General features: G+C 44.8%; 1 protein-coding gene across 1 annotated transcript; it reads right to left on the bottom strand.

Annotated features, from left to right (window-relative positions):
- On the bottom strand, nucleotides 1-25,641 carry LOC144114769 (DNA-dependent metalloprotease SPRTN-like). The gene is made up of 7 exons (XM_077648720.1): nucleotides 25,289-25,641; nucleotides 23,518-23,678; nucleotides 21,099-21,207; nucleotides 20,197-20,241; nucleotides 1,761-1,835; nucleotides 1,185-1,434; nucleotides 1-985 (listed from the first exon to the last, which is right to left on the bottom strand). The coding sequence occupies exons 1-7, from the start codon at nucleotides 25,424-25,426 to the stop codon at nucleotides 150-152; spliced, it is 1,614 nt and encodes a 537-aa protein (XP_077504846.1). The 5' UTR covers nucleotides 25,427-25,641; the 3' UTR covers nucleotides 1-149.
- Nucleotides 25,642-26,004: the final 363 nt, after the last annotated feature.

Here is a 26,004-nt window from a genome sequence, read left to right as displayed (position 1 = left end):
TGTGTGAACAAGCTTTTATTTGTTCTTCAATAAAAATTTTAAGAGGTGGTCAACAATAGCTAAGCTTAAGACTTATATTTATTTTGCACACTATGCATAAAACCAGCTAAAATTCCCAGCTGATTAGCACAATTTGCCATGGAAACTGATCAGTCATCTTGAATAAGACACATGTCTAAATGTGAATTTATAAACTGCTCTTGCATTAATTGCCCACAGACAGGACACTCAATCAGAGCTAAAACATTTCCGGCGCTCACATTTGCTGTGGCACCCACGTCTGTATGAGTGAGCAAAGATGACGATGACGTGCTTGCTTCATCCAGCTTTCCAGAGCGCTTTCCTTGCTCTTTCACTGTCACATCAGCTGCTATTATAACACAGTCATCATCAGACTCGCTGTCAGAGCTGAGAAGGTCCCTTATGAACTTCATTTTGGCAGCACTACTTTTCCTGCTGGTTCGCTCTGCAGGCTGTGTTTTCTGGCCCAGAAAATCTTTCAGTGTTGGCTGAGTTAAAGGTGATGGCTTCTGTGGTGCGGGTTTCACTTCTGTCAAAGTTACGCACTTGTTCAATGACTGGCCAGGTCTTGACACTGCAGAACTCCCGGATGTTGCTTCATTCGCTTCAAAATTGTGTATCTGGCTGGAGACACCTCCCAAAACACAGCTGGATTCCACAATGCTCACACTTCTTGAGGCGCCTTCTTCAAGAAGCCGAGATTTGGTGGAACAACCACCAAGCGTGTGGCCTTCGCCAGTGTAGGGAGCCACTTGGGGCTGCTGCATATCAGAGGCACGGTGTGACAGGGTATGTACATTACCGGGCAGCTTCGTCATGATGCCAGGAAAACTTGAGACATGTTTTGGACGGGTGCCTTGGTGACCTTGACTATCAGGTACAGAAACTGCTGACTTGAAACTGTGTGGGGGTATGAGTAGGGTCCTGATGTCTGCTCCATCCATCAATTTTGGCTTCTTCGCAGCTTTACACGAAAAAAAAGATACATTTATAAAGCATTTCACTACAAAATAATGTCCGGTATCTACACTATGAAAGTTGGTAAGGAAGATAGTTGTTGATGACCAAGCAAGAGAGCCAGGCATGCAGAAACAGTTTGCAGGAAAATACAAAAGCTCCCAATTCACAGTAAGCAAATGAAACAAAATGCGAGGCCTGCTCACCATTCTTAACCGGCAAAGTGCCATCCTTTCGCTTGCCCTTACTACCTTTGGGGTCTGGCTCACGTATCTTGGTGAAGGTGCCACCACACTTGCGCTGGTGGTCAGCCCACCATGGATCCTTCTCAGATGGTGGCCGGTTCATGGCTCGCTTGACAATGCCAAAGAATGGCAATCGATGCTGGCAGGGGCCATTACAGCGCCACCAGTGGGTACGGTAGTTATCCACCTCCTCATGAAAGTTGTGGAACACCTGGCCAGGATAAAAAAACATGAAATAATGTGTTTATATTTTCACTGTCTTTAGAACAACACAACAAGCACCAGAAGTGGGAACGTGGCGCAACCTTTTGTATAGTCTTCATAATGCCTCCATTGTTTAACAGAGCATTAATGAACCCGTAGAAGCTACATTGAAATAATGCAATGTTACCTGAAACTCAGCAATACTATACAGCACTTAACAAGGCTGGGCCACTTTCACATGTGACTGAATAACATTAGATAATGCCTTCAAGTTGCTACAAAGGCAAATGCTACAACCAAGGCAGATCCATGAAACTAAATAGGCCAACTCACAGTGATGTTTGCTCCACTGGCTTTGTTAATGCGATCCATGTGTTTATGAAATTCTGGTCCGTGAGCATTGTGATCCTGTGCGCATACACACACAAAAAAAAGCAATAAATTATGCAGTGCCCCTGAAAGAGCTGCTACAACTACCAGGATGCAGAAGGACAGAAACCAATTAACAAGTGCATTATAAAAGGCAATGGTCAATTGCAGATAAATCTGCAGTGCCCATGTATGCATGTGCACACACAAATTACTCCCAACCTACTGCCCACATTTCTAGTTATGCAAGTTTCAACAGTCAAATGCAATGCAACCAAAGAAAGACATCAATGACAATGCTAAACTGTGATAATACAGAAGCATGTCGTCATTTGTGTTGCAAACAGCTTATAGATTGTGCCCTACAGAACTGCACATTACTGTGCCTTTGTTGCAGTCAGTAAACTATAGGACAGCAACATTAACGTGAATAATCAATACTTCTCCCAGTAACAACGTTGTTTGTGATGGAAAAGCAATCACAGAGATAAAGAGAGGACACAAAGCCATATTTGATGCTGTCAGAAGCTGGGTGAACAGTTTGCAGAGCACACAAGCGGTTACCACAGCTCGAGTACCAAAGCCCACTGGACAGAGAAAGATAAGTCTCCCCATACAGGAGAAATGCTTGATCACACTACTGGAAAGCTAGACTGATATAGCCATATAAAGTGTACTATTTGTAGCAATACGAAAGCAACATGCACATTATGCTTGAGAAGGCATTCAATCTTCACCTTGTAAATTGTACTGAAAATATTTTTTCAGGTGCTTTGCCATAAAATGCTTCTGCAGAAGGGCCGCTCAACAAAATTAAGCATTTAACTAAATGTATGAGGTCATTTTCGCACTTGATACTCTCTTTATGAGCTAATAATGCAAAGAAAGAGAAAAGTTCTGAAGATGCCAACAACAAAAAAAAATTTTACCTTGAGGACTTCTCGCCCTTCTTGCAAAAGAATGTACTGGCAACAGATGGGCTAACATGTTCCAACCCGAAACGAAAATGGTTCAGCTTAAGTTAAGGACAACGCAGTGAGCAATGGAAAGAAAAATGATAGGTGTAACGTTAAGAGAACGGAAGCGGGAAGAGTGGGTGAGGGAACAAACGCGCGTTAATGACATCCTAGTCGAAATCAAGAAGTGGGCTTGGGCAGGGCATGTAATACGAAGGCAAGATAACCGCTGGTCCTTAAGAGTAACGGAGTGGATTCAAAGAGAAAATAAGAGTAGCAGGGGGCGAGCAGAAGGTTAGGTGGGCGGATGAAATTAAGAAGTTTGCAGGCAAAGGGTGGATGCAGCTGGCAAAGGACAGGGTTAATTGGAGACATGGGAGAGGCCTTTGCCCTGCTGTGGGTGTAGTCAGGCTGATGATGATGATGATGATGTTCCGACCGTGTTTTTCAAGGAGTACTATTGTTTATGTGTCATATATTACTCAATGAAAACACAGTCTACACTGTTGGATGAGACTACTGCAGGAATGCATGTCTATTCTATCTTCACAATATCCTCCTCTTCAAAACTCAAGCATGACAGAGCGAGGCCAGGCAGACAACTTTGCACATGGCAGCTGTCAAGTCTTTTCATCTTAAACCTTCGTCCTCCTCTTTATGAAAGCCCATAAGAACTATCAAGGCTATGGATGCTAATGTCACTGGTGACTATGACGAGCGACATTTCTACTCAAATCAAAATTCATATAACTACCTTTCACCAGTGGGGGAAAAAGTAAGGCAGACTCAAAAGCATCACTGAAGAGAAAATATTAACCAAAAACTGCAGTTTCAAATGCTACTTCTAAAACCAAACTGGAAATAAATGACTGAATTAATTCATCAAGAGCCCCATCTAATCTTTCGCATGAAGAATGAAGGGATGACACAGACCCTGTGGCTAACCTGCTTGATGCGTAGACATCGGCCATCAGTGTTTACATGCACTGCCTGCATGCACTCTGTGAACACGTCAACTCTTGCACATTTCACCTTTTCACTCTGTCATAAAGCACTGAACTGCTGTTAAGTCAATGCATGCGAGATATTACGGAAAGAAAAAAGCTAGAGAGCTGTACAATGGGAATTCGCTCACTTAGATTTCGACTCCCAGGGAACCAAGAATGTGATCAAGAATTTCAACTGCATGTGCAGTACCTTTTTACAGCCTCTGACAGATGCTTGAACCCATTGTTTCTCTTCAGTTGCAGTCAATATTGCAAGGGCATCCTCAAAATCACAGAGCTTTCCCAACTTTGAATATCCAATCTACCAACGATTATACATTCATGAGCACATGTCCCACACCCACCACCTACCTCCTTATATATACGTGGTAGCATTTCTACTATCAGGTGATCAACTTGGTATGCATTAAGTTTTCAAAACGCATGCATTAAAAAATGTGACAAGAGAAAACAGAAGGGTATGATATGCACACTCCATACAACGGACAGGCCCAAGCCACCCAGCCCCAGACACAGCAATACAGTAAAATCTCGTTACTACGAACATCAGATTAACGAAATTTTCAGATTTACGAATTTTTTTTAAATCCCCGCCAAAATGCCTAATGCCTATACTTTCAATGTAAAAACTTTCAGTACTACGAATTTCAAATTACCGAATATTTCAGAATAACGTATGTAATTTAATCTCGCATTCGTCGCAAGACGGTTCGTTATTACGAAGTTCCGTCGAAGTTCCCTACCAAATCCCTGAAGCTGACGCCTGTCATCATCATCCGAAGCATCAGCTATGCGCGGGGGACTCGTTGCAACGGATACAGCCCCAGCGGTATCGCCATCACGCGAGTGTCGCGTTGAATGAATATAGGCTAGGCGGCGCAAGCTGCCGCCCGATACAAAGGGTAAGGCCATTATCGTCCATCCAGCATGTGGTCACATACTGCGCAGTAGTCTTAAGCCTATTCAGCGCAGTGTCATCACGTCGACAGCGAACGTTAGGATCTGCAAAGTTATCGGCGCTGTGATTGTGTTGTGCATTAGCTTCGCTGACAATGAGTTCTCCTGGCCCCCGCGTTAAAAAGAAGCGACACCAGTTTTCGTTTAAAGAAAAAGCAGACATTCTGTCGCAGCTGCTGGAAAAAAGCAAGCGGACTTGTGCAGGGAGCTTGACAATACACCGTCAACAATGGCAACGATGCTCAAAGATCGGGACAATATCATAAAACTACATCGAGAGTTGCAGCTGGCTCCCTCAAGAAAACGTCTGCGGCTGGGCAACTACCGTGGACAGTGACTTATGTGGACAGCGACTTTCGAATTATGTGGATAGCGACAGCGCGGCGGCTACATCCGTGGAGCTCACCACCGAAGACATCGTGAATCAAGTGCGTGAGCAAGAAGAATGTAGTAGCGACGAAGATGATGCCGACACTGGATCAGCACACGAAGAGGAAGAGATTGTTTCCGGTTCGGATGTCCTAGTCTTTCTAGAGAAGACCCGATCATTCCTCGAGCACTGCAAAGATGTCCCCGATGACGTGCACAGGAAGGTCGAGGATGTAGAGGCGTTCGCCCTGCAGCGCTTGTCGTCTACTCGCCAGAAGAAGATAACAGACTTCTTTAAGCAATAAATTGTAGTTAAACTGTGCCCAGCGTTATCGTTTATTATTTACTTACCAACACGTAAATCTGCTGCAAAGGTACGTAATTTTAGTTCTTGTTATGCATTACTGACATGAAAATAATGATTTTTCAGTACGATATTTCAAAATAACGATTTAAATTCGGCGGTCCCGTGAAGTTCGTTGTAACGAGATTCTACTGTATAAACTACACAGGAGTGACATGGTGTAACATGATACGAGAGAAGCCAACAGTCCTTAAAAGCACCAAAAACGGCACCGTTTTTTCTAATGGTGGTGTCAATTGATGTGAGTGAGAAATGGCATCGCTATTGTACTGTACAAGGAGATGAGAAATGTGCAAAAAAATTTGAAATCGACACTGCAAATGCTCATGCTGTATCCCAACTCAGCCTCAAACTACAGTCGACGACTGATTTTTCTGATTCTCTAGGGACCGCAAAATTGTCCAAAAAATAGGGCAGAAACACGGCACCTCGTATGCTGTGCAATGGCAGTGCACGTTAAAGATCCCCAGGAGGTCTAAATTATTCCGAAGCCTTCCACACGGCACCTCTTTCTCTTTTCTTTCACGTCGACCTTCCTTCCTGCCCTTACGGAGCGGTTTGGGTGTCCACCGGGATCTGACACTTACTGCGCCATTTCTTTTAAAGACCAAAAAACCAATTTTTCCGAAAAATCAAATTTCACCAAAAAAATCACTATACCATTTCCAACATGCCCGAGGAAGGGGTAGTGATGTGCACATTCTGAAGCTCCTCATGATTAAATCTCGGCACACGTCGCGTACATAGACGACGGCGGGCACCCGTTTTCACGAGCTCTGCGTACGATGGCCGTACTGCCTTCGGCAAATCGCCGACGAACGCACGGGTTGGTACAAAGTATGGATGCGAAAGCGAACCCGCCGCTGCAGGAACTGCGCTGCGCCTGCAGTACGAAGGACCCACAATGACGAGAAGGCGAAGATGGCGAAACGATAAGAACCGACAAACGGCCGAAGCAAGCGCTCCGTCGGCGTTGTTTTTCGTGGTTAGGCCTAACGACTACGTAGAGCCAAAATCGGCACCATAACCAGCGATATGCACGCTGCGGCAGCTTGCGCATAATGAGATGTGCATTGCCTGTCAACAAAACACCAGTTGTTCACGGTTTTACGATAGAAAAATCAGGGCTGCGCTGAGTGTCGCCGTGGGTACACTCATCTCGCTTTGAAATGCACCATCATTTTCTTCCATGTTCGCCGTGTCTCCATAACGCCATACGCCATCCATACACTTCGCTGCCACCTCTTCCCGTGTTCGGGACGAAAGGCTCGGCATAGATGATTTTCGCGAGCTGCAACTACTGTACCAAATTTGAAGCAGCGGACAATGTCCAAGAACGGTACGAATTCGAAACCATGCGGGCACAATGTGCCGACTCGCGGAGCATACCAGCACCGCCATTTAGGCTTGAATTTCGTTTTGTTTGAACAAGTTTTCGATCTCCCGTGCAGTTTGATTTAACGAGGTTCCACTATATACATTAGATAGTGTTGTGTTGGGTTTTATGGCATATAGGCAGCTAAGGCCATCATGCGCCAAGCTCAAGGTATATAATAGGTTGTTTGTAGAATGTTTAGGAATATGAAAAATCGTCGATGGTGTAGATGGCCTAAAAATATTAAACTGCCTTGTAATAACAGAGAAGACATCTGGAAATAGCTAAGGGTAAAAGCCGCAGAGAAGGTTAGGTAGCCTCAGCAGCTATCCTTGGCTGGCCAAGGATCCTGAGGTTCCCTACCAATTAACTAAAAAGCCTCAGCTTTCTTCTCAGGAATGAGAAAGTGGCTGAGGTGTATCATGTACTAAAGCAAACCAGTGGTTCAAGGTTTACAGTTTTTCAAGTACCCCTGCTTCTTTTAAAAAACTAAAAACAGAATGTATGTTAACAATGGCATTATCATTTAAGAGCAGTGCTGAATGAAAAGAAATGCATTCATTACAAAATTGAGTAAAATGCCTTTTTCTTAGTGTGTCCAGTCGCACACATGAAAATAAAATGTGATTAACTGTAAGATCATCTCCGCATTCGCAAATAGGTTTGTCTTGCTTTGTTAGCAGGAACTTGTGTGTAAGGTGCGTGTGACCTATCTTGAGACGGCGTAAAATCACATCCTTAAAACGTTCCTGGTGCACACGATTTAAATTCACCTAAAACAGGCTTTACCAAGTGTAGTTTATTATTCACTTCGCCTTTCCATTCCGACTGCCATTTTTCTTTTAATTTACGCTGTACTAAGTTTATGCAATCCTTAAAAGGTATATTTACTTTTTTTATTTCCTTGCCACGAGCTTTAGCAGCACAGAAATCTGCCCTCTCGTTGCCTCTTATTCCAACATGCCTGGGAAGCCAGTCGAATTCTTTGTTTTGTCCTTGAGCTATGGCTGTTACAATCTTGTGTACGATGTCATCAAGAATCGGAGTGACTGCATTTCTAGGGTGCAAAGCTGTAATTATGCTGGTGAGTGTGTAAATAATACTGTTGGTAAGCTTCTCGTTTTCTATTTTTTCTACGGCCACACAGACCGCGTACCATTATGCAGTGAAGATGGATGAGCACTGTGGAAGTCGTCCTGTTTTCTCCTACTTCCCTCGGACCACTGCGCTCCCTACCTAAGCGTCTGTTTTTGAACCATCTGTATAAAACTGCGTGAAACTACTGTATTTTTCTTCAAGTGCAAGGAATTCTTGTACTGTATGTTGTTGCGGAGTTTGCTTTTTATGGAGCTGCATAAGAGTGAGAACATAGATTGCAGGAAAATTGTACCATAGAGGCAGTGGATCTCGTCTCCGAGCAATGTCAGGTAATGCATCTAGTATGCCGAGGTTTTGGTACATCTCTTCAAAACACAGGAGGAGTGGCCTGATAGCGAGCAGTTTGTTGTTAAACAGTGTTCTAGATAGGCACTTTGTGACTACTGGGTAAAATAGGTGTTTGTGCAGTGAATGAATTTTTAAAATGCATGAGCATGTGAGCATGGTTCTATCTGTAAGTGACGGTTCGTTGATTTCTACATACAGACTATTTGTGGGCGACGTTCCGTAAGCATCAGAGGAAAGATGCAAACCTAAATTATGTATCGGATCTAGTCGTTTCAGGTGCGAAGGTCTCGCTGACCCGTAAACAATACATCCATAGTCTAAGGTGGAGCGTACCACTGAGCGATAAATTTGTAAAAGACATGTCCTGTCAGCACCCCAACGTTTATGTGACAGTACTTTGAGTATATTTAGGGATCTGGAGGCTTTCTTTTTCAGTGCGTCAATATGAGGCAGGAAATTGAGTTTTTTGTCAAAAATTATGAGCAGAAATTTATGCTCATTTTTGACGGGTATCTATGTTCCGTTCAGGTGTATGAATGGGTCGGCTTGTATGCCTCGTTTCAGCAAGAAAAGGACGGCAACTGTTTTCTGCGTGGAAAACTGGAAACCGTTCTGATCTGCCCATGTCACCAATTTGCTCATTGGCAACTGTATTTTTCTCTCACATGTTGCTACGTTTGAGGGTGAGCAGGCTATTTGAAGATCGTCAATGTATACTGAATACACGATGGACATTGGGATTAGTTTACTTATGGAATTCATTTTTATAATAAACAATGTCGTGCTTAAAATACACCGCTAAGGAACCCCGTTCTCTTGAACGAAGCTCCTGGGCAGGGTTGATCCCAGGCGTACTTGAAATGAACGGTCGCAAAGTCATTGAGGCAGTTTAACATCCTACCGCGGATGCCTAGGTCACCCAGGTCGCGGAGGATCCCAAATCTCCAGGTTGTATCATACGCCTTCCCCATATTGAAGAAAACCACAAGCCAGTGCTGTTTGTGTATAAAAGCTTCTCTTATTGTGTTTTCGAGGCGAACTAAATGGTCTGTTGTTGAGCATCCCTTTTTATAACTGCATTGGTGGACATCAAGAAGTTCGTGGGATTCAAGGACAAATGTTAATCTTATATTAAGGACACTTTCGAAAGATTTCGCGAGACAGCTTGTGAGGGCTATTGGCCTAGAGCTACTTGGGGAAGTTGGTGGTTTTCTAGGTTTCAAGAATGGCACTATGATGGCTTTCTTCCACTCTTTAGGTATTTTTCCTTCTGTGAACATTTTGTTAAAGAAATTCAAGAGTGCCTCTATGGCAACCTGGGAAAGATGGGCAAGCATTTGATAGTGTATCTGGTCGGGTCCTGGAGCAGTTTTTTTGCCGGCAGACAGTACAGCATTGATTTCATGGAGAGTGATTAAATTGTTGTATTGTTGGTTTGCACCTCCACTTGTTGGAAGTCTATGTTTTTCGGAAATACTTTTGTATTTCAGGAAGGACTGCATATAGTGAGATGAACTAGAAACTGCAGCAAAGTGTCTGCCTGTTCCCCTATGCTTGTTTGTATGCCAGGTGTTGTCAAAAGAGGAATCGTGAACAGTGAGAAGTTGCCATTTAATATCCGAACCTGCTCCCACATTTTCATTGATGTTACTTGACAGCTTATAGATAAAATGTAACTCTGCCATGAAGCTTTCTCGGCACTGCGACGGACGTACCGGGCTTTTGCTCTTGCCTTTTTAATACGTACGAGGTTCTCATGTGTAGGGTACCTGCAGAATTTTCCCCAAGCTCTATTTTTTTGTTTTTTTGCTTCCTTGCATTCCTTTGTCCACCACACTGTGTTTTTGCTGCACCACTCCTGAAGACTAAGGAATGGCTAAGTGTGCGGCATCAATTATACAATTCGTGAACATTTCATTTATCTCATCGATGCTGAGGTTTTCTAAAACTATATCTTCTAAATTGGCTTGTGCTCTAAAAATTTCCCAATCTGCTAAATGCAGCTTCCAACGTCGCGGTTTAGTTGGGATTATTTCTGGCACAGATGTCAAACTGATTAATACAGGAAGGTGATCGCTGCCATATGGGTTGTCGATAACGTTCCATTTAAAATCGTTAAAAACAGATGGAGAACTAAAAGACAAATATAAACACCTCATATTGCCCGAGGTTGGAGAGCAGTATGTGGCCTTTTCCGTGTTTAAAAGACATATATTGTTTGAGAGAATAAAATCTTCCATTGTTTGCCCCCTAGAGTCGCAGCGCTTGCTTCCCCAAAAAGGGGAGTGAGCGTTAAAATCCCCAACTACAAGACATGGCTCTGAAGTTCATCAATCAGTTCTTGTATGTCATGAACTCTTAATGTAAAGCGCGGAGGAATGTATACGGAACGGATTGTTAGTGTTTTGTAGCTGACGATGCTGACTGCTACCGCCTAGTTTTGTTTTGACCTTGATTTCTTGAGCAGGGACGCCGCTTTGAACAACAATCGCGACGCCTCCTGAGGGGAGAGTCTATTTGCCTGCTCTCGATCGCGTCTAAAAGTTTTATAATGTTTTAGGATATGTACATGTTGTGGACCAAGATTTGTCTCCTGAAGACATAAAACTATGGGTAACATTGACCCTAAAATTTGTGTTATGTTAATGTAATTCTGCATATGTCCTCTGCAATTCCACTGTATTAAAAAAGCCATGTTTATGTTTTTGAGAGGAAATGAAGGGGGATTTACTTATGTGGTGGGCCCGCTATGAGGGGCCTGTCTTTTTTCCACTCAAGAGAGCTGTTCTGCCGCTGTAATGGAGGCAGAGTGGGTGTTGTATCCATCACCTCCACAGAGGTGCTGGAGGATCGCGAAGGGTCCGCGGTTGTGTTAGTTTCAGGCCTCTCCTGACAGGGGGAGGTCCTGCGGGACGCCGACCCATGAACCAGCGCTCCCTGCTTTGAGGGTGGCAGAGCAGCCTTCACTGTCCCTGCCTGGGGCGTAGAGGGCCCCGCCATCGGCTCGATGGAAGCGGCCTCGGCAGGTGCCGGAGTGTGATGCTACGCCCCCGTGCACCACATCAGCGAAGTTGGGCTTTGCTGTGAAAGAGAATGTGTTGGTAAGTGCAAAACGCCTCCTTGCTTCTTTGAATGAAATGTTTTCCTTTGTCTTTATGGTAATTATTTTTCCTTTTTCCAGGACAGACACGCCCTAGAGTACGCAGCATGGTCCCCTTTGCAGTTTGCGCAGCGCAGTTCTACGTCGCATTCCTCAGAATGGTGGTCTTTCGAAGCGCATTTCGCGCAGGTTTTGCGGCCGCGGCAACTTTGTGAGCCGTGGTCAAACTTTTGACAACTGAAACATCGGCGGGGATTGGGTATATAATGTCTGACATTGACTTTCAAGTATCCAACTTCGATTGTTTCGGCCAAAGTACTGGTGTTAAATGTGAGGACCATGTGTTTGGTATTTATTTCTTTGTTATCCCTGCGGATTTTGATTCGGTGAACGTCGATTACATTCTGGTCGATGAGCCCTTGAAGCATTTTGGCTTCTGTGAGATGGATAAAGTCAGATTCAGAGATTACACCTCGGAGTGTGTTTAGAGATCGGTGGAGGGTTATAGGGACAGAGATGTCCCTTATAGATGCAATGTTTGAGAGTTTGGAACACTGGATGCTGTCGCGCAGTTCAAGAAGTAAGTCGCCGCTGGCCATTCTTGAGACCTTGTAGCCAGGGCCCAAGGCATCGGTTAAGCATTTTGCCACAAGGAATGGGGATATTATTCTTGCTCGTTTTCCGTCACTTTCACTGTGGATTATGTGGAACTTTGAAAATGTTCGTCTCTTTTTTGAGAAAAAATCAGCTGCTTCGTTCCGCCCTCTTTTTAGAGAGCGATCAGGTTTAGAACGAGGGGGACCCATAAAAAAATTTAGTTTTTCGGTCATGGTGCCAGCCACCCACCATGGAGCACAAGGGGACGGGACAGGAACTTGCTAGCAAGTCCTGCCCATGCCAGCTGTACACCCTAACTATAACCAAATATGACACAACACAGGGCAGTTGGCCACACTAGGTTAACCCTTGCCGCCTATGAAAAACGAAAAAACCGAGAAGGGAGGAGGAGACAGAAAAGTTGTAAGAAAGATGATAGGAAAGTGAAAGACGGAGGGGAGGACAGGAAAAGGGGACTGCCGATTTCAACCGATTGGGTCAGGCCGGAGGTGCCGTCTAAAGGAAGCTGGGGCCAAAGTGGTGTGTTGCCTCTGCCGAGGGGCCTTAAAGGTCCAAACGCTTGGCATCGGCTCAACCACCAGGATCCCCTTTTCCCCGGACACAGCGATGCCACGCACGGTTAGGCGCGGGTGCTCGGGTCAGTGGTGATGCACTGTTCACCATCATCCATCATCCCCCTGCGGGGGATGTCCCTGTGGATGCTCGGGAACCCGTGGTGTCGCCACTCACCAACGCCTGCAAGCTGCAGACGCACCCTTGCGGGAAATATACATTATATGGCTTCTTGTGCATTGACTGCGAGAGCGAAAGAGGTTCGAGCAGTCAGTTGCAGAGCACCCGGAATTTCAGGTGCCCTTATACATTGGCTCTATGTGCCATGTCGTGGTGCCGCAATAAAAACCGAACAATCAAGAGTCCAAATTTTCGGAGTTGACTGTAACTGCATATATGGCAGTGAGCAGTAAGAAGCGCAGATAGTAACGAAATACAAGTGACATGCATGCAGGCCGAACGGCAGGAACTGGAAGTGTGGGAGTAAGGATAGCCTTTAATTTGAAACAGAAGGAATGCTACAGAAAACAAAACACACATGGCAACAAAAAGAAGCAGGAATGAAAATTCTACATGCTTGAAAGGCTCAAAAGAACTGGCATGCATGTTGACAACATTGCCATAAACAAGTGCAAGTAGCCATCTCATTCTTCCCTTCTGGAATATAAACAGATAGCCTTCTTTAATCTAGGCTTCTTTTTCCTGTGAATCCAGTGTTCGTTTTGAATAATGTTCCGCTAAGGCAAAGATGCAAAATGTGCTCATACCATATCACAGAAGGTGAAAAAGTGCCCAAAAGTGAAATCGAACTGGCCCGCACTAACTTGTGGTGCCCTCTTTGCGCAGTGACACAAAATAGTCAAACTAGGCCCTCTATGCACAGCTGCGCAAGCTAGTGCTTGCAATGTGAGTGCAGCATGAGAGGTTGGCAGTTTAATACGTGGGGAGAGAGGCTATGGCGATGGCCAAGTGATCTAAAGCAGCAGCAAGTGAAGCTAATCTGTTTGCGCCACCATGGGTTTGAATCCCATTTGAAGTTATAGGTATAGTAAGCTTTTTAACTTTCTTGGAGGCTTCAGAGACCAACACTGATGGACAGAAATCGCTGCAGTGGGGGTTCTAATGCTAACACATTAAAGGGGCTCTCAATAAAGTTGCGGTATGCCTGGGATGCTAAAGGATGCCGCTTCAGAAGTATCCTCCAGCAAGAATTTTTTTAATGCATTTTACAGAAGCTTAGTTATTTGTAGTCAAAATCTCAATTTGAATGGCTTTTGAGCCTTTTCCTTTCCTCTCATCACTTTTTGCATATTGAAAAGGTTGCTGCTCCTCTGCTGACCCCATCGCAGACACGCATGGGAATTTCCCGGGAGGCAAGGTTCCCTCTGCTGACCCTTTCGCAGACACGCATGGCAATTTCCCGGGAGGCAAGCTTCTTGATCCGCCACAGCGACGCAGCTGACTAGCCGCGGCCATAGTAGCTGCGCGACGTCTGAAAGAATCTAACTAATAGCCACCTCTTCGCCGGCATACGCAGGAGCATGAAACAGAGGAGGGCGCGAGCATGAAAACATCGCCAGGAAGGGCTCACCAACTTTCGTGCAGGATTGTGGGTTCTTTGCTTTGTGTATAAGTGTATTATTATATAAGGCATAAGATGTTCATGACAACAAAATGCAGTGGTTGAGTGAGTTTATGTACTCTCCTCAGAAGATGTTTCAAAGCATCTTTGAAAGAAAACCACACAAGACAGGAACTAAACTCACAACTGCGAGGTTTCAATCTTGATGCACTACTATCACAACAAACAGCGGCAAAAGTGCACTTGTAAAAAGTATGTTGCTGCGTTTGGGTATGTCATTCTCTAGAAGCACAAGCAAGTATGGCAGACGCATTGTCTGTTGTATGAAAATATGCCAACAGCCCAATCAAGAATACCTCTTTATTGGGCTGCCGTAAAATAGGCGTCTACACCCATACACGGTCACCTGGCTTGTATTGTGCATGGCAACGGTGGAGATTGTAGCGTCAGGCGTAGAATTGCTTTTGGTCCGTAATGCGTAGCCGAGCGACTCGTAGAGCTCCTGCACGCTGCAAGCAGGCGGTGACGTCAAGGTTGTCCTCACTGGTGACGTTTGGCAGCATGGCATCAAGCGTTGTCGTTGCTTCCTTGCCGTAAATGAGCCTAAAATGTGTCATATATGACTGGTCTCCTCAACTGCGGTGTAGTAGACAAACATGACGTAGGAAAGGAAGACATCCCAGGTCTTGTGTTCAGCTTCGGCGTACATGGCGAGCTTGCCTGCAATGGCTTTGTTCAAGCGCTGCGTGAGGCCGTTCATCTGTGGATGGAACAGGGTCGGCGTCCGACGGTATCTATACTGTAGCGCAGGTTGGCTTGCGTTAGCTCCACAGTGAACGCAGTTCGTGTGTGCCAAGCAGTGAAAGAAGGAAAGGCGAAGTACGCGCTGTAGTCGGAATGGGTGTCCTAGGCGGTTTCTTGGCTATCATCGTTTTTCGACGTTTCCTTCAAAAGTCGCTTGAGCGAGCGAGTCTTTTGTGCTTCGAGAATGTAATCAGGCTCACGAATTGGAAGGCTACGGCTCCTCCTTGGGTCCACGAGCTCAGGCAGCAAGCAGTACACATAAAATTCTTTCAGCCGCGGCAACATCTCGTCCTCCCAAAACGATTGATTCCTGAAAATCACCTCAGTGCTGATGCCCTTTTTGGTCCACAACACAAACAAGCACTTCTTACGGCGAGCAATATTCAGCTGTCCTCGTACTTGGCACCAGTAATTATTGTCTTCAGCTGCAATCTCCCGTTCTTGTTTTCCTCACAGCAAGTTATATTTTTGGCGGAAACTCCTTCCAGAGGAGTAAGATCCCTCGCCGAGTACGGACACTTGACTTTAACAAGAACGTCCTCCCCAATGAGTCCGTCCGGGGAAGCGCCAAGAAAGGGGTTCTCCTCGTCAACAAAGAGGCCACACTCGTTCACCACGACGTTGCACTCATTCTCGATCTGCTTGAGTGCTAAGCACTCGTGGTCTCTCCCATAGCGAATCGCTTCAGAAGTTATTTCCTTGTACAGGATGTCGCTCTGGGCAAGCGCAGAGAGGCTGATTTTGTTACTAATTTGGACGTCACGCGTGGCATATACGGCCAACGCGGAAAGAAGGGTCGTTGGCTTCATTTTACAAATAGCACCAAACAATGATGCTGTTAATCTCTTTCGCCTTTCGTTTCCACAGAGTGGATCCACTCTGCTTTGACATTGCTCGCTGCAGGTCTTCGATGTTGGTTGCTGATAGCGAAAGCGATTTCAGGAAGTTGTCGGAAGCAGATTGAAAAGCATTGAGCTCCATGTCTGATATGGCGTAATCAGCATCGGCACCAATATGTCGCTCTTTTTCTCTGTGCTGGCAGCATGGAGTGGTTGATATCGTCTTTTTCGGTAGCTTTCACTTTGAATTCCTGCTAGAAGTTAATGCCTTCACAAATGATGCTGTGCATCCTCCAAGCTGCCCTCCCGAAATCCTGCTCGCGATTTTTTCCTCATATGTTCCTCGGCAGTTGAGCGATAAGGAGACTGCAAAACACCTTGTCTCGTAGGATCCTTTCAAGGAATAGTTTATCCTCTTTCCTCCTACAAATTTTGCCACAATGGAATTGTAATGCTCGGCAGCAATGTTATCGACGTCCATTATTAGGCTCGCCGCGTTTGCAACCACTCTGCTCATGGCAACACAAATTTCTTTAAAGATGCCTTTCTGATCTATTTCAGGAAATATATTTTCTTCTCCCGCTTTGCTTCCGGAACAGAAGTAATCAGCGCATTTGGCGTGGTCTCCAAACACATGATTTGGGCCGTTTTTTATGCCATGAGCAAGACTGTCTATTTTTTCAAAAAACGATGCATCTTCAGAGCTCCTAGTTTTTATTGCTGTTGCAACTCCATGTCGTAGGTGCACAGCTGCTTGGAGAATAGTTTTTTAATTTAGGAGGAATTCTTTCCAGCCGCTTCTTCTGAGCGATCTCTCTTATTTTTGCTGCGTAGTTTCGAAGTAGGTGGTTTCTGCACTCAATTTTTTCAACCCGCTGGTTGTCATACGGTGCTGCTGCTACGATAGATCGGTAAGAGCTGGAATCACCATCAGCTATAAGCTTTGTATATTTGATGCCATGTAGCTCAACGCTTTTCTTGAAGCCTTCAACAACAATAGCTTGCTCCATGCTCGTTGAGCCTCCCTGCCAGTTCTTGTGGCACTGATGCTGTTTCGGAGTGACATCTTGTGGAGTCCGACCACACATTGCGCATATCTTGTTTTTCATGCCAAGGTACAAGACTTTTCCAGTTCTGTGACCAACGATAGCAGCCTGAAAGAGTGAGACCAATATTAGTCATGAAGCTGCCCCACTGGCTGCAATGCTAATCACAAGAACATATAGGTATTTCAGCTTATCATGCCTGCGACTCAAGTGCTACTTTGTAACTACCTCTAGGCAGTTTGATGCCTTTCGATCACAACAGTACATAGCCCTGTTTTCATGCATATTCGATAGTCTTTCTCCCTGCTTGTAGTGTGAGGCAAATACTCTGTTTTTCACAAAATATTTATCACTAAACAACCGGAAAAAGATTATAATTATTAAACACTGTACGTTTTCACGTATACAAAGGCCAACTCAAACACACATAACATCGCTGACAGCATTTTTGTATTCACATTTCTAATCACTGCCTACTCGCCCTCTTCGTTGACGCTAGCACTGAAACTAGTTTCAGAGAAATGTTATGAAAGTGCGGGCCTTTTACATATCTCTCCAATTAGCCGAAAGAACAAGTGTAAATATTTCAAGTACAAAATACAGCGTTTTTACCACTATGGCAATTAAATAAATTTGTGCACTCACCACGTCTGACGAAGTGTCCTATTTGTTCTTGTAGGATCTCTTTGACCACGCACCATCTGCGATGACTGCTATCATGGGTATACCGTCACTGTCAATGTCACCACATTCTCTTGCCAGCCTTGCCTCTTCTGCGCCCGCTCTTTTCATTTCTTCCCATGCCGCTTGATTCATAATGTGGCCAACGTTGTCCCCTATTTTTAGGTAAGTGTCCGATGACATTCTTGGGATGTTCATAGATGTAAGCAGTTCGTTAAGGTTTGAGGAGCCACAGCCAATTGACATTATTCTGCACACCGCTGATGTGTTTATATCACCGCAGCCGCTGGAAGCTTGTACGTCAGGTGGCGGGTCCGTGTGGATGACATCCTTCCTTCGGCACATCTTACATACAAGAGTCAACGTGCTTCGAAGACCTTGCTTTCTTTCAGACACACAGTCCATACCCGCTAAAGTGCAGTTGAAGGGAACATGGAGGGCGGTTTTTTGCAAGCTGCTCAACAGGTACTGAAGGCTAACAATCCGCCGCCCTTGAATTCCAGCATTTGCACTGCCGTTCTTTACTGTAATGGTCGCGGAACCTCCATTAGCAATATCTTCGTCGCACGATCCTGTTGCGCTCATCGCTGAAGATGACAGGGCACTTCCTGGCAGCTCTGATTCTTTGATGAGGGCTTCAACGTCTGCCGGCCTTGGGTTGTGCTCGTTGACTTCAGGGAACGAAGAACCTTCAGCAGGGTGGCCAAGGTCACCACCATAGCGAGAAGAGTGTCTTTTGCTCGTAGGAGTTTTGTTTTCGAGAGCTTGCCTCTTTCTGGTGTTCGCAATCAGTGCACCTGCACGCTTACGCTTCCCGTATCTGAAATTCTTTGATGCCATTTTCTGCTGACTTGTTGCCTGCTGGTATTCAAGCCCCTTGAGACAAATCTACTGCTGTCTAGACAGGGGTCAAAAGTATGGCGCACAAAACTGCCACAAGATGATGACCACCGTTAGAACAAGCCAAACACTAAAGCCTTCTTGGCGCTGAGAAGTGGAAGGTGGGCGTTCGGCGCCGCGAATGATAGTACGAGGCTAGGCAAAGTAAGCTACATGCTGTCACTGCACTCAAGGAAATCCTTCTGTAGCTATTTAAGGAAGGCTACGCGGGAAAAAAGACCAGTTATAAGGCCCTGTGCTAGGAGCTCCTTTTCTTTCCTTTTATTTGGGGCTGACTGCTTAGGTGTTCAGCACAATGGACCTTTTTCCTGTAATGTCCTGTGGACGGGCTAAGTCTCTTCTTCCGCCATTTTAACCGACCACACCAATCTGCTCAGACGAAACCAGTAACAGGACAGCAACAGGATGATCTCAGTGCTTTTGCAAACCACACATCTCACCCTTTTACCCAAGTCTGATTTGTTCCGTAGTGAAATTATATGCAGTGAAGGAGACATGAAACGAAGTATTTCAGCAGTAAATTAGTTACTGAAGTGACTATCGCCCAAAAATAAACTGAAGAATTCGGCGACGCCGATAGCAACAAACGTGCTCGGTGGTCATCGAGAAACCTTCAAGATAAGGCGCTAAAAACAACTACAACAACCCAGAACAATGTTGAAATAGTTGCACCTGGCTGCATTCCCTCTAGATAACGCTGATCGCATCTCGCATAACAAAGTGATATTCCCGCGCGCCAACGGTTTTGAACTCGAACAAACAAGTATACAACAGTTTCGCGGCATTCCTTTTGTCAAAGAAGCATAGGCCGGATGCTTAAACAAAAAGTAAGGTCAACAGCAGCAAAGACAATGCAAAATAAACACTGGCAGCGTAAACAATGAGAGCCCAAAAAGCTTTTCACAGAGGCCTCGTCATCGAATCGGCGTCCACACTCGTACACGGTCACCAGGCTTGTATTGCGTGTGGCGACGGAGGAATACGCGGAATACGGAATAGCCGGCCAAAGTACAGAAGGGGAAGTGTTCCAAAGGTGTGTCAAAAGATGACTCACACTCATCTGTACTGGCTAGGCTAAACCAACACTGCTTCTAACTACAGGCTGTATACCCCACCCTATCATTGTAAATGTATTTTCGCAGAAAAGGTGCAAGGGAGCTTAGGGGGACCCAAACCGGAAAACGTACTTTTCTTTGTGGCAGCTGAGTGGTGGGTTAATGGAAAAAGGTCCATTCTGTGACCACCACTTCTTGAGATGGGTTATTCTTTTGTGCTTCCCTCTACCTGGTTTGGCAGGATATACACAGAAAGTTCTGGTCCCTGCTTTTTGTTCGCGGAAGAACTAATACCTGCGTGTTGCGGTCGAGGAGATGTCGCGGTAGAATTTACACACCTGGAGGGGTGATAGAAGTTCCCTCCTTTTTTGTGGTACTTAAGTGCTGCCATCTATCGACAGAAAAAGTTCACATCTGAGTTGCCTCATAGCTGGTGAGCCCTCCTAAGTGCATCCACAAACTGAGCTCATGGAACATTTAGTTCATTCCATGGAACTAGCAAAAGAGTCACCAGCATGATGTGAAAACCAGAGATATGTTTATCATATGCCCACACAAAGCATGATGCACTATGGTTATATTATGCATAACAGTGGTTTTTTTCATTGTAAGTTTTGCACCACATATGGTGTGCAGAGGCTGGCAAGTAAAAAAACACGACAGAAGTGAGAGGATGTGCACTGTCCACTTTTTTTTCTAGCAATTTTTCCACAAAGAAAAAAAGGCGAAAGAATGAAAAAATAACACACCTTGTTGTTGTTGGTCACAAAGAGGTAGGCATGGATCATTTCATGCTATAACAGAATAAAACACGTAAATTAGTATACTAATGCAAAACAGTCAAGCTTACTTGCAGTGGGCTCGACACAAACCTGACAGTCAATCAGATGGCGTTCGCTGCAACCGAGTAGTGTGGCTCATTCTTTAGTTGTTCGTTCTATCAGATTCCTTTTCATTGCCCTAATACATATTTTGACAGAAGCACCACCCCTGTTCGCAATAACCAAGCATTCGTTATATCTGCGGCCATTATAAGTGGGCTTGACTGTATTTAAAGAATTTGGGGATTGCACCTGACAGCACAACATTGCACTGCTACTCAAGACTTTTCTGAATGTATATCTAGACAATAAGTCATACACACATTTTGAAAGTTACACTGAATGGAGTCAAAGTCAACAGTCACAGAAAAAAATCTCACAAGGAAGCAAGTGTGGTGCCTGAGCATGTGAGCTGCCATGCCTGTGCCATACTTACATCATCATTTGTATTACTTACAGCCATACTTAGCCATCATTTGTAATCCTTTATATGGCAAAGTTAACATCCCCCCCCTTTGTAATTATACACATCAAAATATTACTAGGTACATGCTGCAGTGGCTAAGTGGCTATGGCACACTACCCCTGGCACAAAAAAATCAAGACTGAATCAATGCTTCAATAGAAGCAGAAAGTCATGACCCAACCCTTGCTAGTTTTTTCTGAACATAGCAAACAGTGCATACTTGAACAGCATGTCACATTAACAAAGCAAGCCGGCTGCTAACAGTGTGCTGCTTAGTTGCTCCAAGTTTACAATCAAGCACAATGAAAAAACTGGGTGGCAGGATCACTCATGTCTACACATCCTGATGGAGGCAAGTGCTCACCAGCAGCGTTTCCACAAGATCCTTTCTGGGCCGCAACTTAAGGAGAGGCTCACTGAGCTTCACGGTGCACAGTCCACCCTTCCCTTCATATTGGCACAACCCAGCACAGCTGAAATGCATACACAAGGTCACGTTTCACTTCACGCTCTAGCCATCAAGACAATGCAAAGGCTAAAATGCTTAGGCCGAGAAAGTTGCTGCTGCTCTCAGTGACTTGCATAGCTGGCTGTAACTCCTACCCTGAATAGCTAATTCAACTTAACCTGCAAGCATCGTTTAGGCAGAAAATAACTAAATGTGCATTAGCAGTTGTAAAGTCGTCCATAGACCTGTCTAGAGCGCCCAAACTCTGTGCCATCTGTGCTGGATGGATGGAAAAGGCTGAACCCTTTAAATTGGGCAGTGGTTCAAGCCACCCAGCCATGACTTGTGAAATTTTACTCTTGTCTTGATTTTAGCCACCAATCAGATAACCTTCGTTTGGTTACTTCTACCCACTTAAAATCTACTTTTCCTTCACTGTCCTTAAGCCCCACTGCTTTGCACTGTAGGGTGAAGTCCTTTACAGAAAAGTATCAAGTGTTCAGCCATTTCCTCCTCCTCTCCGCACGCAACGCACAACGTGTCTATCTCGTGGTACCTGGCTCTATATGTCTTAGTCCGTAAAACTCCCGTCCTGGCCTCAAACAACAAAGAGCATCCCCTACAATTATCACAGATATTTTCTTTGGCAATTTCCTGCTTAAAGATCCTGTATGTTCCCAGTGCCAATTTCGTCAGCATCCCTGTTTTCTACAGAGCTCTCTCTGTTTCTTTGACTTTTTTCCTAAACGATAATTGCCGATTTGCCCCCCTACTGCTGTCCTGATATTTGCTTGTCAATTTTCTAGTTCGCTTTCTCCATTTCGTGTCCCCATTCCTTATGTACAGGTATCTGAAAACTTTCCTAGCCCACTGCTTTTTCCCCATTTTTCTCAATCTTTCCTCAAATGCTATCTTACTGCTAGCCTCTCTGCTCTCGAAAGACGCTCATCCCATATCACCCTGTACCCCCTGATTTGCTGTATTTCCATGTGCTCCCAAAGCTAACCTCCCTACTCCCCGTTGTTTAATTTCTAGCCTTGCTTGAACATCTGGCCTCATACACAGGACCGCATTACCGAAGGTCAGGCTAGGGACCATCACCCCTTTCCAGATCCCTCTTACCACCTCATACCTATTGTAATTCCACAGTGTCCTATTTTTCATGACAGCTGCATTCCTACTAGCTTTATTCATTACATATTTTTCATGCTCTGTCAGATACTCAGCACTGTTATTTATCCACACCCCAAGATACTTGTACTCATTCACAACTTTTAGCCCGAACTCCTGTATTCTATGCTCGGCGCCCTCTTCATTAAATATCATGACTGCAGATTTTTGCTTACTAAACTTGAAACCTAATCTATCTCCCTCTGTACCACAAATGTCTATCAACTTCTGCAAACCTTCCTTGCCGTCAGCCATTACCACATTATCATCTGCGTACATTAGTCCTGGTAATGACTGTTTAATCCATTCTCCTTGCCTGAAAAAAGAAAGGTTGAAAACTAGTCCGCTCGCTAATTTTCCGCCCCCCACGGAGCTTAAGCGCCTCTCCAGCTTGGTTTCTAACCCTTGCAGGTACAACATGAACAACAAAGGAGACAGAGGACATCCTTGCCTAAGCCCCCACTGTATCTCTATAGGCTCTGATACATTTTTTTCCCATTTCATAAGTACTCTGTTACCTTTATATATATCTTCTAAAAGATTAATTACTCTATCTTCAACATCCAATGTGCCCAGTATGTCCCACAAATCCTCTTGAATAACGATGTCGTAGGCTCCCCTAATATCCAGAAATGCTAGCTGCAGCGCGCAGAGCGACGTCTAGCAGCAGCGCTTGATTCGAGATAGCGCATGTCTGATGCTCAGACCATAATCAGATATACGTTCTCTAGAACAAGGCGCTGCCCCTAGACATTGCTCTGTGTGCTGCTGAGTGCAGACAGCATGGAGTTCGAACGCTCGACAGGTCTGTTGATGAGTGTACAATCTGTGCGAAGCGTAGAAGACAAATGTTATGGACCTTCAGATTACAATAAGTACTGATAATGAACAATGAATTAGTACATTATCAGTACTTCAGTTTGGGTACAAAAGTGAAAGCTTGTTGAACAATGTCAACAGAAATTTATGGAAGTACTAGCTTCTAAAAAAATCTTTAAATAATGCAGATTAGCCATATTAGAGGACAACACCCTAAAAACAAAACTGCTACTTTGGTTTTGTGTTTAGTAAATTCAGACAACAGAATGCTCACAGCATCCACATGGCACTCGCAAACCTAAATAATTCAGAAATTCATCAAAGCATAAAAAAAAGTCATGCTCACAGGGTCATGCGCCAGCTCCAGCACACTGCAACATGGTCCAGCTTGCCATAAAAGTAGGCCTCATTAAATTCAACAAAAAGTCTGTGCACGTCTGGGTTTGGGTCGTGTAGCTCCCAAAATTCATCCACCACCGAGAGGTCTTTTCGTAATGAGTGAGATACCTGCAAACCAGCGCATCATAGACAATCAGACTAAGTGAAAAAATTCCAATTTCATTATAGCAGTGCTAAAAATGGCAAGCAAGTTGGTATGGTTACAGTTAACTGCGCAAAAGGACGGAACACGGATAAGCGCCGACCTTCAAATGAAGCTTGAAGCAACGCAACCGTTATTGAAACAAAGAAGTGTGGTCAAACAGTGGGCGAAAAAAAAAAAGTGCAATAGCATCGCATCTTCATATTTTTTTTTTACTGTACAGCCATGCTACGTGACTAACAATATTGCTTGACTCACACTTTTACTAGTAACGCTACAACACTTAACGCTTTGTGGGAACAGGGCAGAGAAACAAATGCATGACGCACCGCAGCGTCTCGTGCATGCGAGTTGTTTCCCTGCGTCCCTGTCCTGTTTTTACATAGCTAAATGTTTCTAACACGTCCTGCTCAGTTTAGGTCTGTTCCACTCTCAGTATAACAAAAGGTGACTAGAAACGTTCATCGCTTTGTGGGAACAGGGCAGAGAAACACAATGTGTTCATGGTGTGTGAACAGCACAAAAAAGGCAAGGCAAGCGCTGACTAGCAACTGAGTTTATTGAACGAAAAGTGGTAATATATAGTGAACGTAAACAATAAAATATATAAAAAATGCAAATGCGAACCGCTGTACAAGAAGACAGCAGTGCTGTTCTACCATAAGAACAAGGTGACCCGAGAAATCATGGAAGCATATCACATTCATAATCTAGCAGAAAAGTGCATCAGCAACCTTTCTGTGACATTAAGTGGCAAGGAAAGTCAATATCTGGACTTGCACATGGCATAAGTTGTTCACCCCCTTTTGTCGTTTTCCATTTTTTTTGTAGTTTATTGTTTACGTTCACTATATATTACCACTTTTCGTTCAATAAACTCAGTTGCTAGTCAGCGCTTGTCTTGCCTTCGTTGCGCTGTTCACCCACCATGAATGCTTACCAACTCGCCCAAATCTCAGCTTTACTCAAACGCAATGTGCACAAGACGCGAAGCAGCGCTGCTTGTGCATGTAAATTGCGTTTTACTCCGTTCTTGTCCCGTTTTCCCACTGTTAAACGTTCCTAATACGTCTTGCTCAGTCAATGACTGTTCCACTCTCGGTCTCACAAAAGGTAAACGCCGATTTGCCTGCCATCCACAACACTTGTCCATCGCAGTTACACACACGCTGAAAGACTTCTTGTCAAACGCCTTCAGTGGTTTTGACATGTGGTGCGCTTCGGACATGATAGCGTAAACAAAGCATCAAAATCTATGCATACATTAGACACACAGTACGGTTAACATTCTGCTCGTATGTACTATCGCGAAGGAAAGAAATGCGAACGCGGCGCCTACGCGTTCCACGGTTCGAATTTCTTTTGATCGCGCTTTTACCAGAAAAGACGTTAGAGTCGTCCTAGAATGCATCACAGACGACTCTAGTGTCTTTTCGCTACCACCGAAGTAAAAGCGTGATGAAAAGAAATACGAACAGCGGAGTGCCTAGTCTCCGCTTTGTTCCCGTTTCTTTCCATCGCCCCTGTACTTGGTTTCACGTGCAAAAGTACTTCCGACACTAGAACCTGCACGTACCACAGATGTCCCTGCCGGCTTCTCGATGCTCGGTTCATTCAATTTCAGCAAACTCTCGTGATACTCATGTTCTTCGGTGATTTGCAGCGCAAGCTGCAGGCTCAAAAGAAAGTCTTCATCTTCACTAGCCATGCTCATTGTCGAAATGCTGGTCGGCAGAAACACTACACGCTTCACATAAGCCAACAATTGCTGTTAATATAATCGGCCGTGGACTGCGCAGACCGCACCACCGCGCACTACAATCGAGCCGACAAACTACGCGACTACGCGCTACAGCTTGCCTGCCACTCGAATAACTGCTGCTGCATGCGCGCGCGCGCCTTCTGTTCTGCGCCTTCCCCAAGGTAGATGCCTTCCCAGCCTTCCTTTTGCCTCTATGTTTAGTAATGCTAATCCTAGAGGTATGCACGACCTACATGGATAGATAGCTGGATGGATGTTAGAAGCGTTCGCTAGAGTAGTGGCTAGTGCCGCTCACTGGAGTCACTGGCACTGGTGAGTCTACCACAGAGTGATCAGTTGTGCCACCACGCCCGGTATTCTTTCTTTTTAAACCAAACTCTACTCAGCTTGTTTTCCTTTTAAAACCATAGAGTTCCTAAATATTACCTAGAGAGAAATCTGGCGCCACCATCTCCAGCCACCGCGGAAATAGGGCTCCCAAGCTCAAGTTTTGATGGATGTATGGATGGATACGGCTGAACCCTTTAAAG

The sequence above is a fragment of the Amblyomma americanum genome, chromosome 1 (genome assembly GCF_052857255.1).
Source record: "Amblyomma americanum isolate KBUSLIRL-KWMA chromosome 1, ASM5285725v1, whole genome shotgun sequence".
NCBI lineage: Eukaryota > Metazoa > Arthropoda > Arachnida > Ixodida > Ixodidae > Amblyomma > Amblyomma americanum.
Note: the sequence above shows the minus strand (reverse complement) of the source record. Positions and strands in the feature narration are given on the sequence as shown.

Excerpts from the sequence above, each read along its gene's own strand:
- LOC144114769 (XM_077648720.1), bottom strand. The coding sequence starts at position 25,426 with ATGAGCATGGCTAGTGAAGATGAAGACTTTCTTTTGAGCCTGCAGCTT. Across the intron at positions 23,679-25,288 it reads AGCCGGCAGGGACATCTGTG|GTATCTCACTCATTACGAAA; the intron begins GTACGTGCAGGT and ends GCTGGTTTGCAG. Across the intron at positions 21,208-23,517 it reads TGGAGCTGGCGCATGACCCT|CTGTGCTGGGTTGTGCCAAT; the intron begins GTGAGCATGACT and ends TATGCATTTCAG.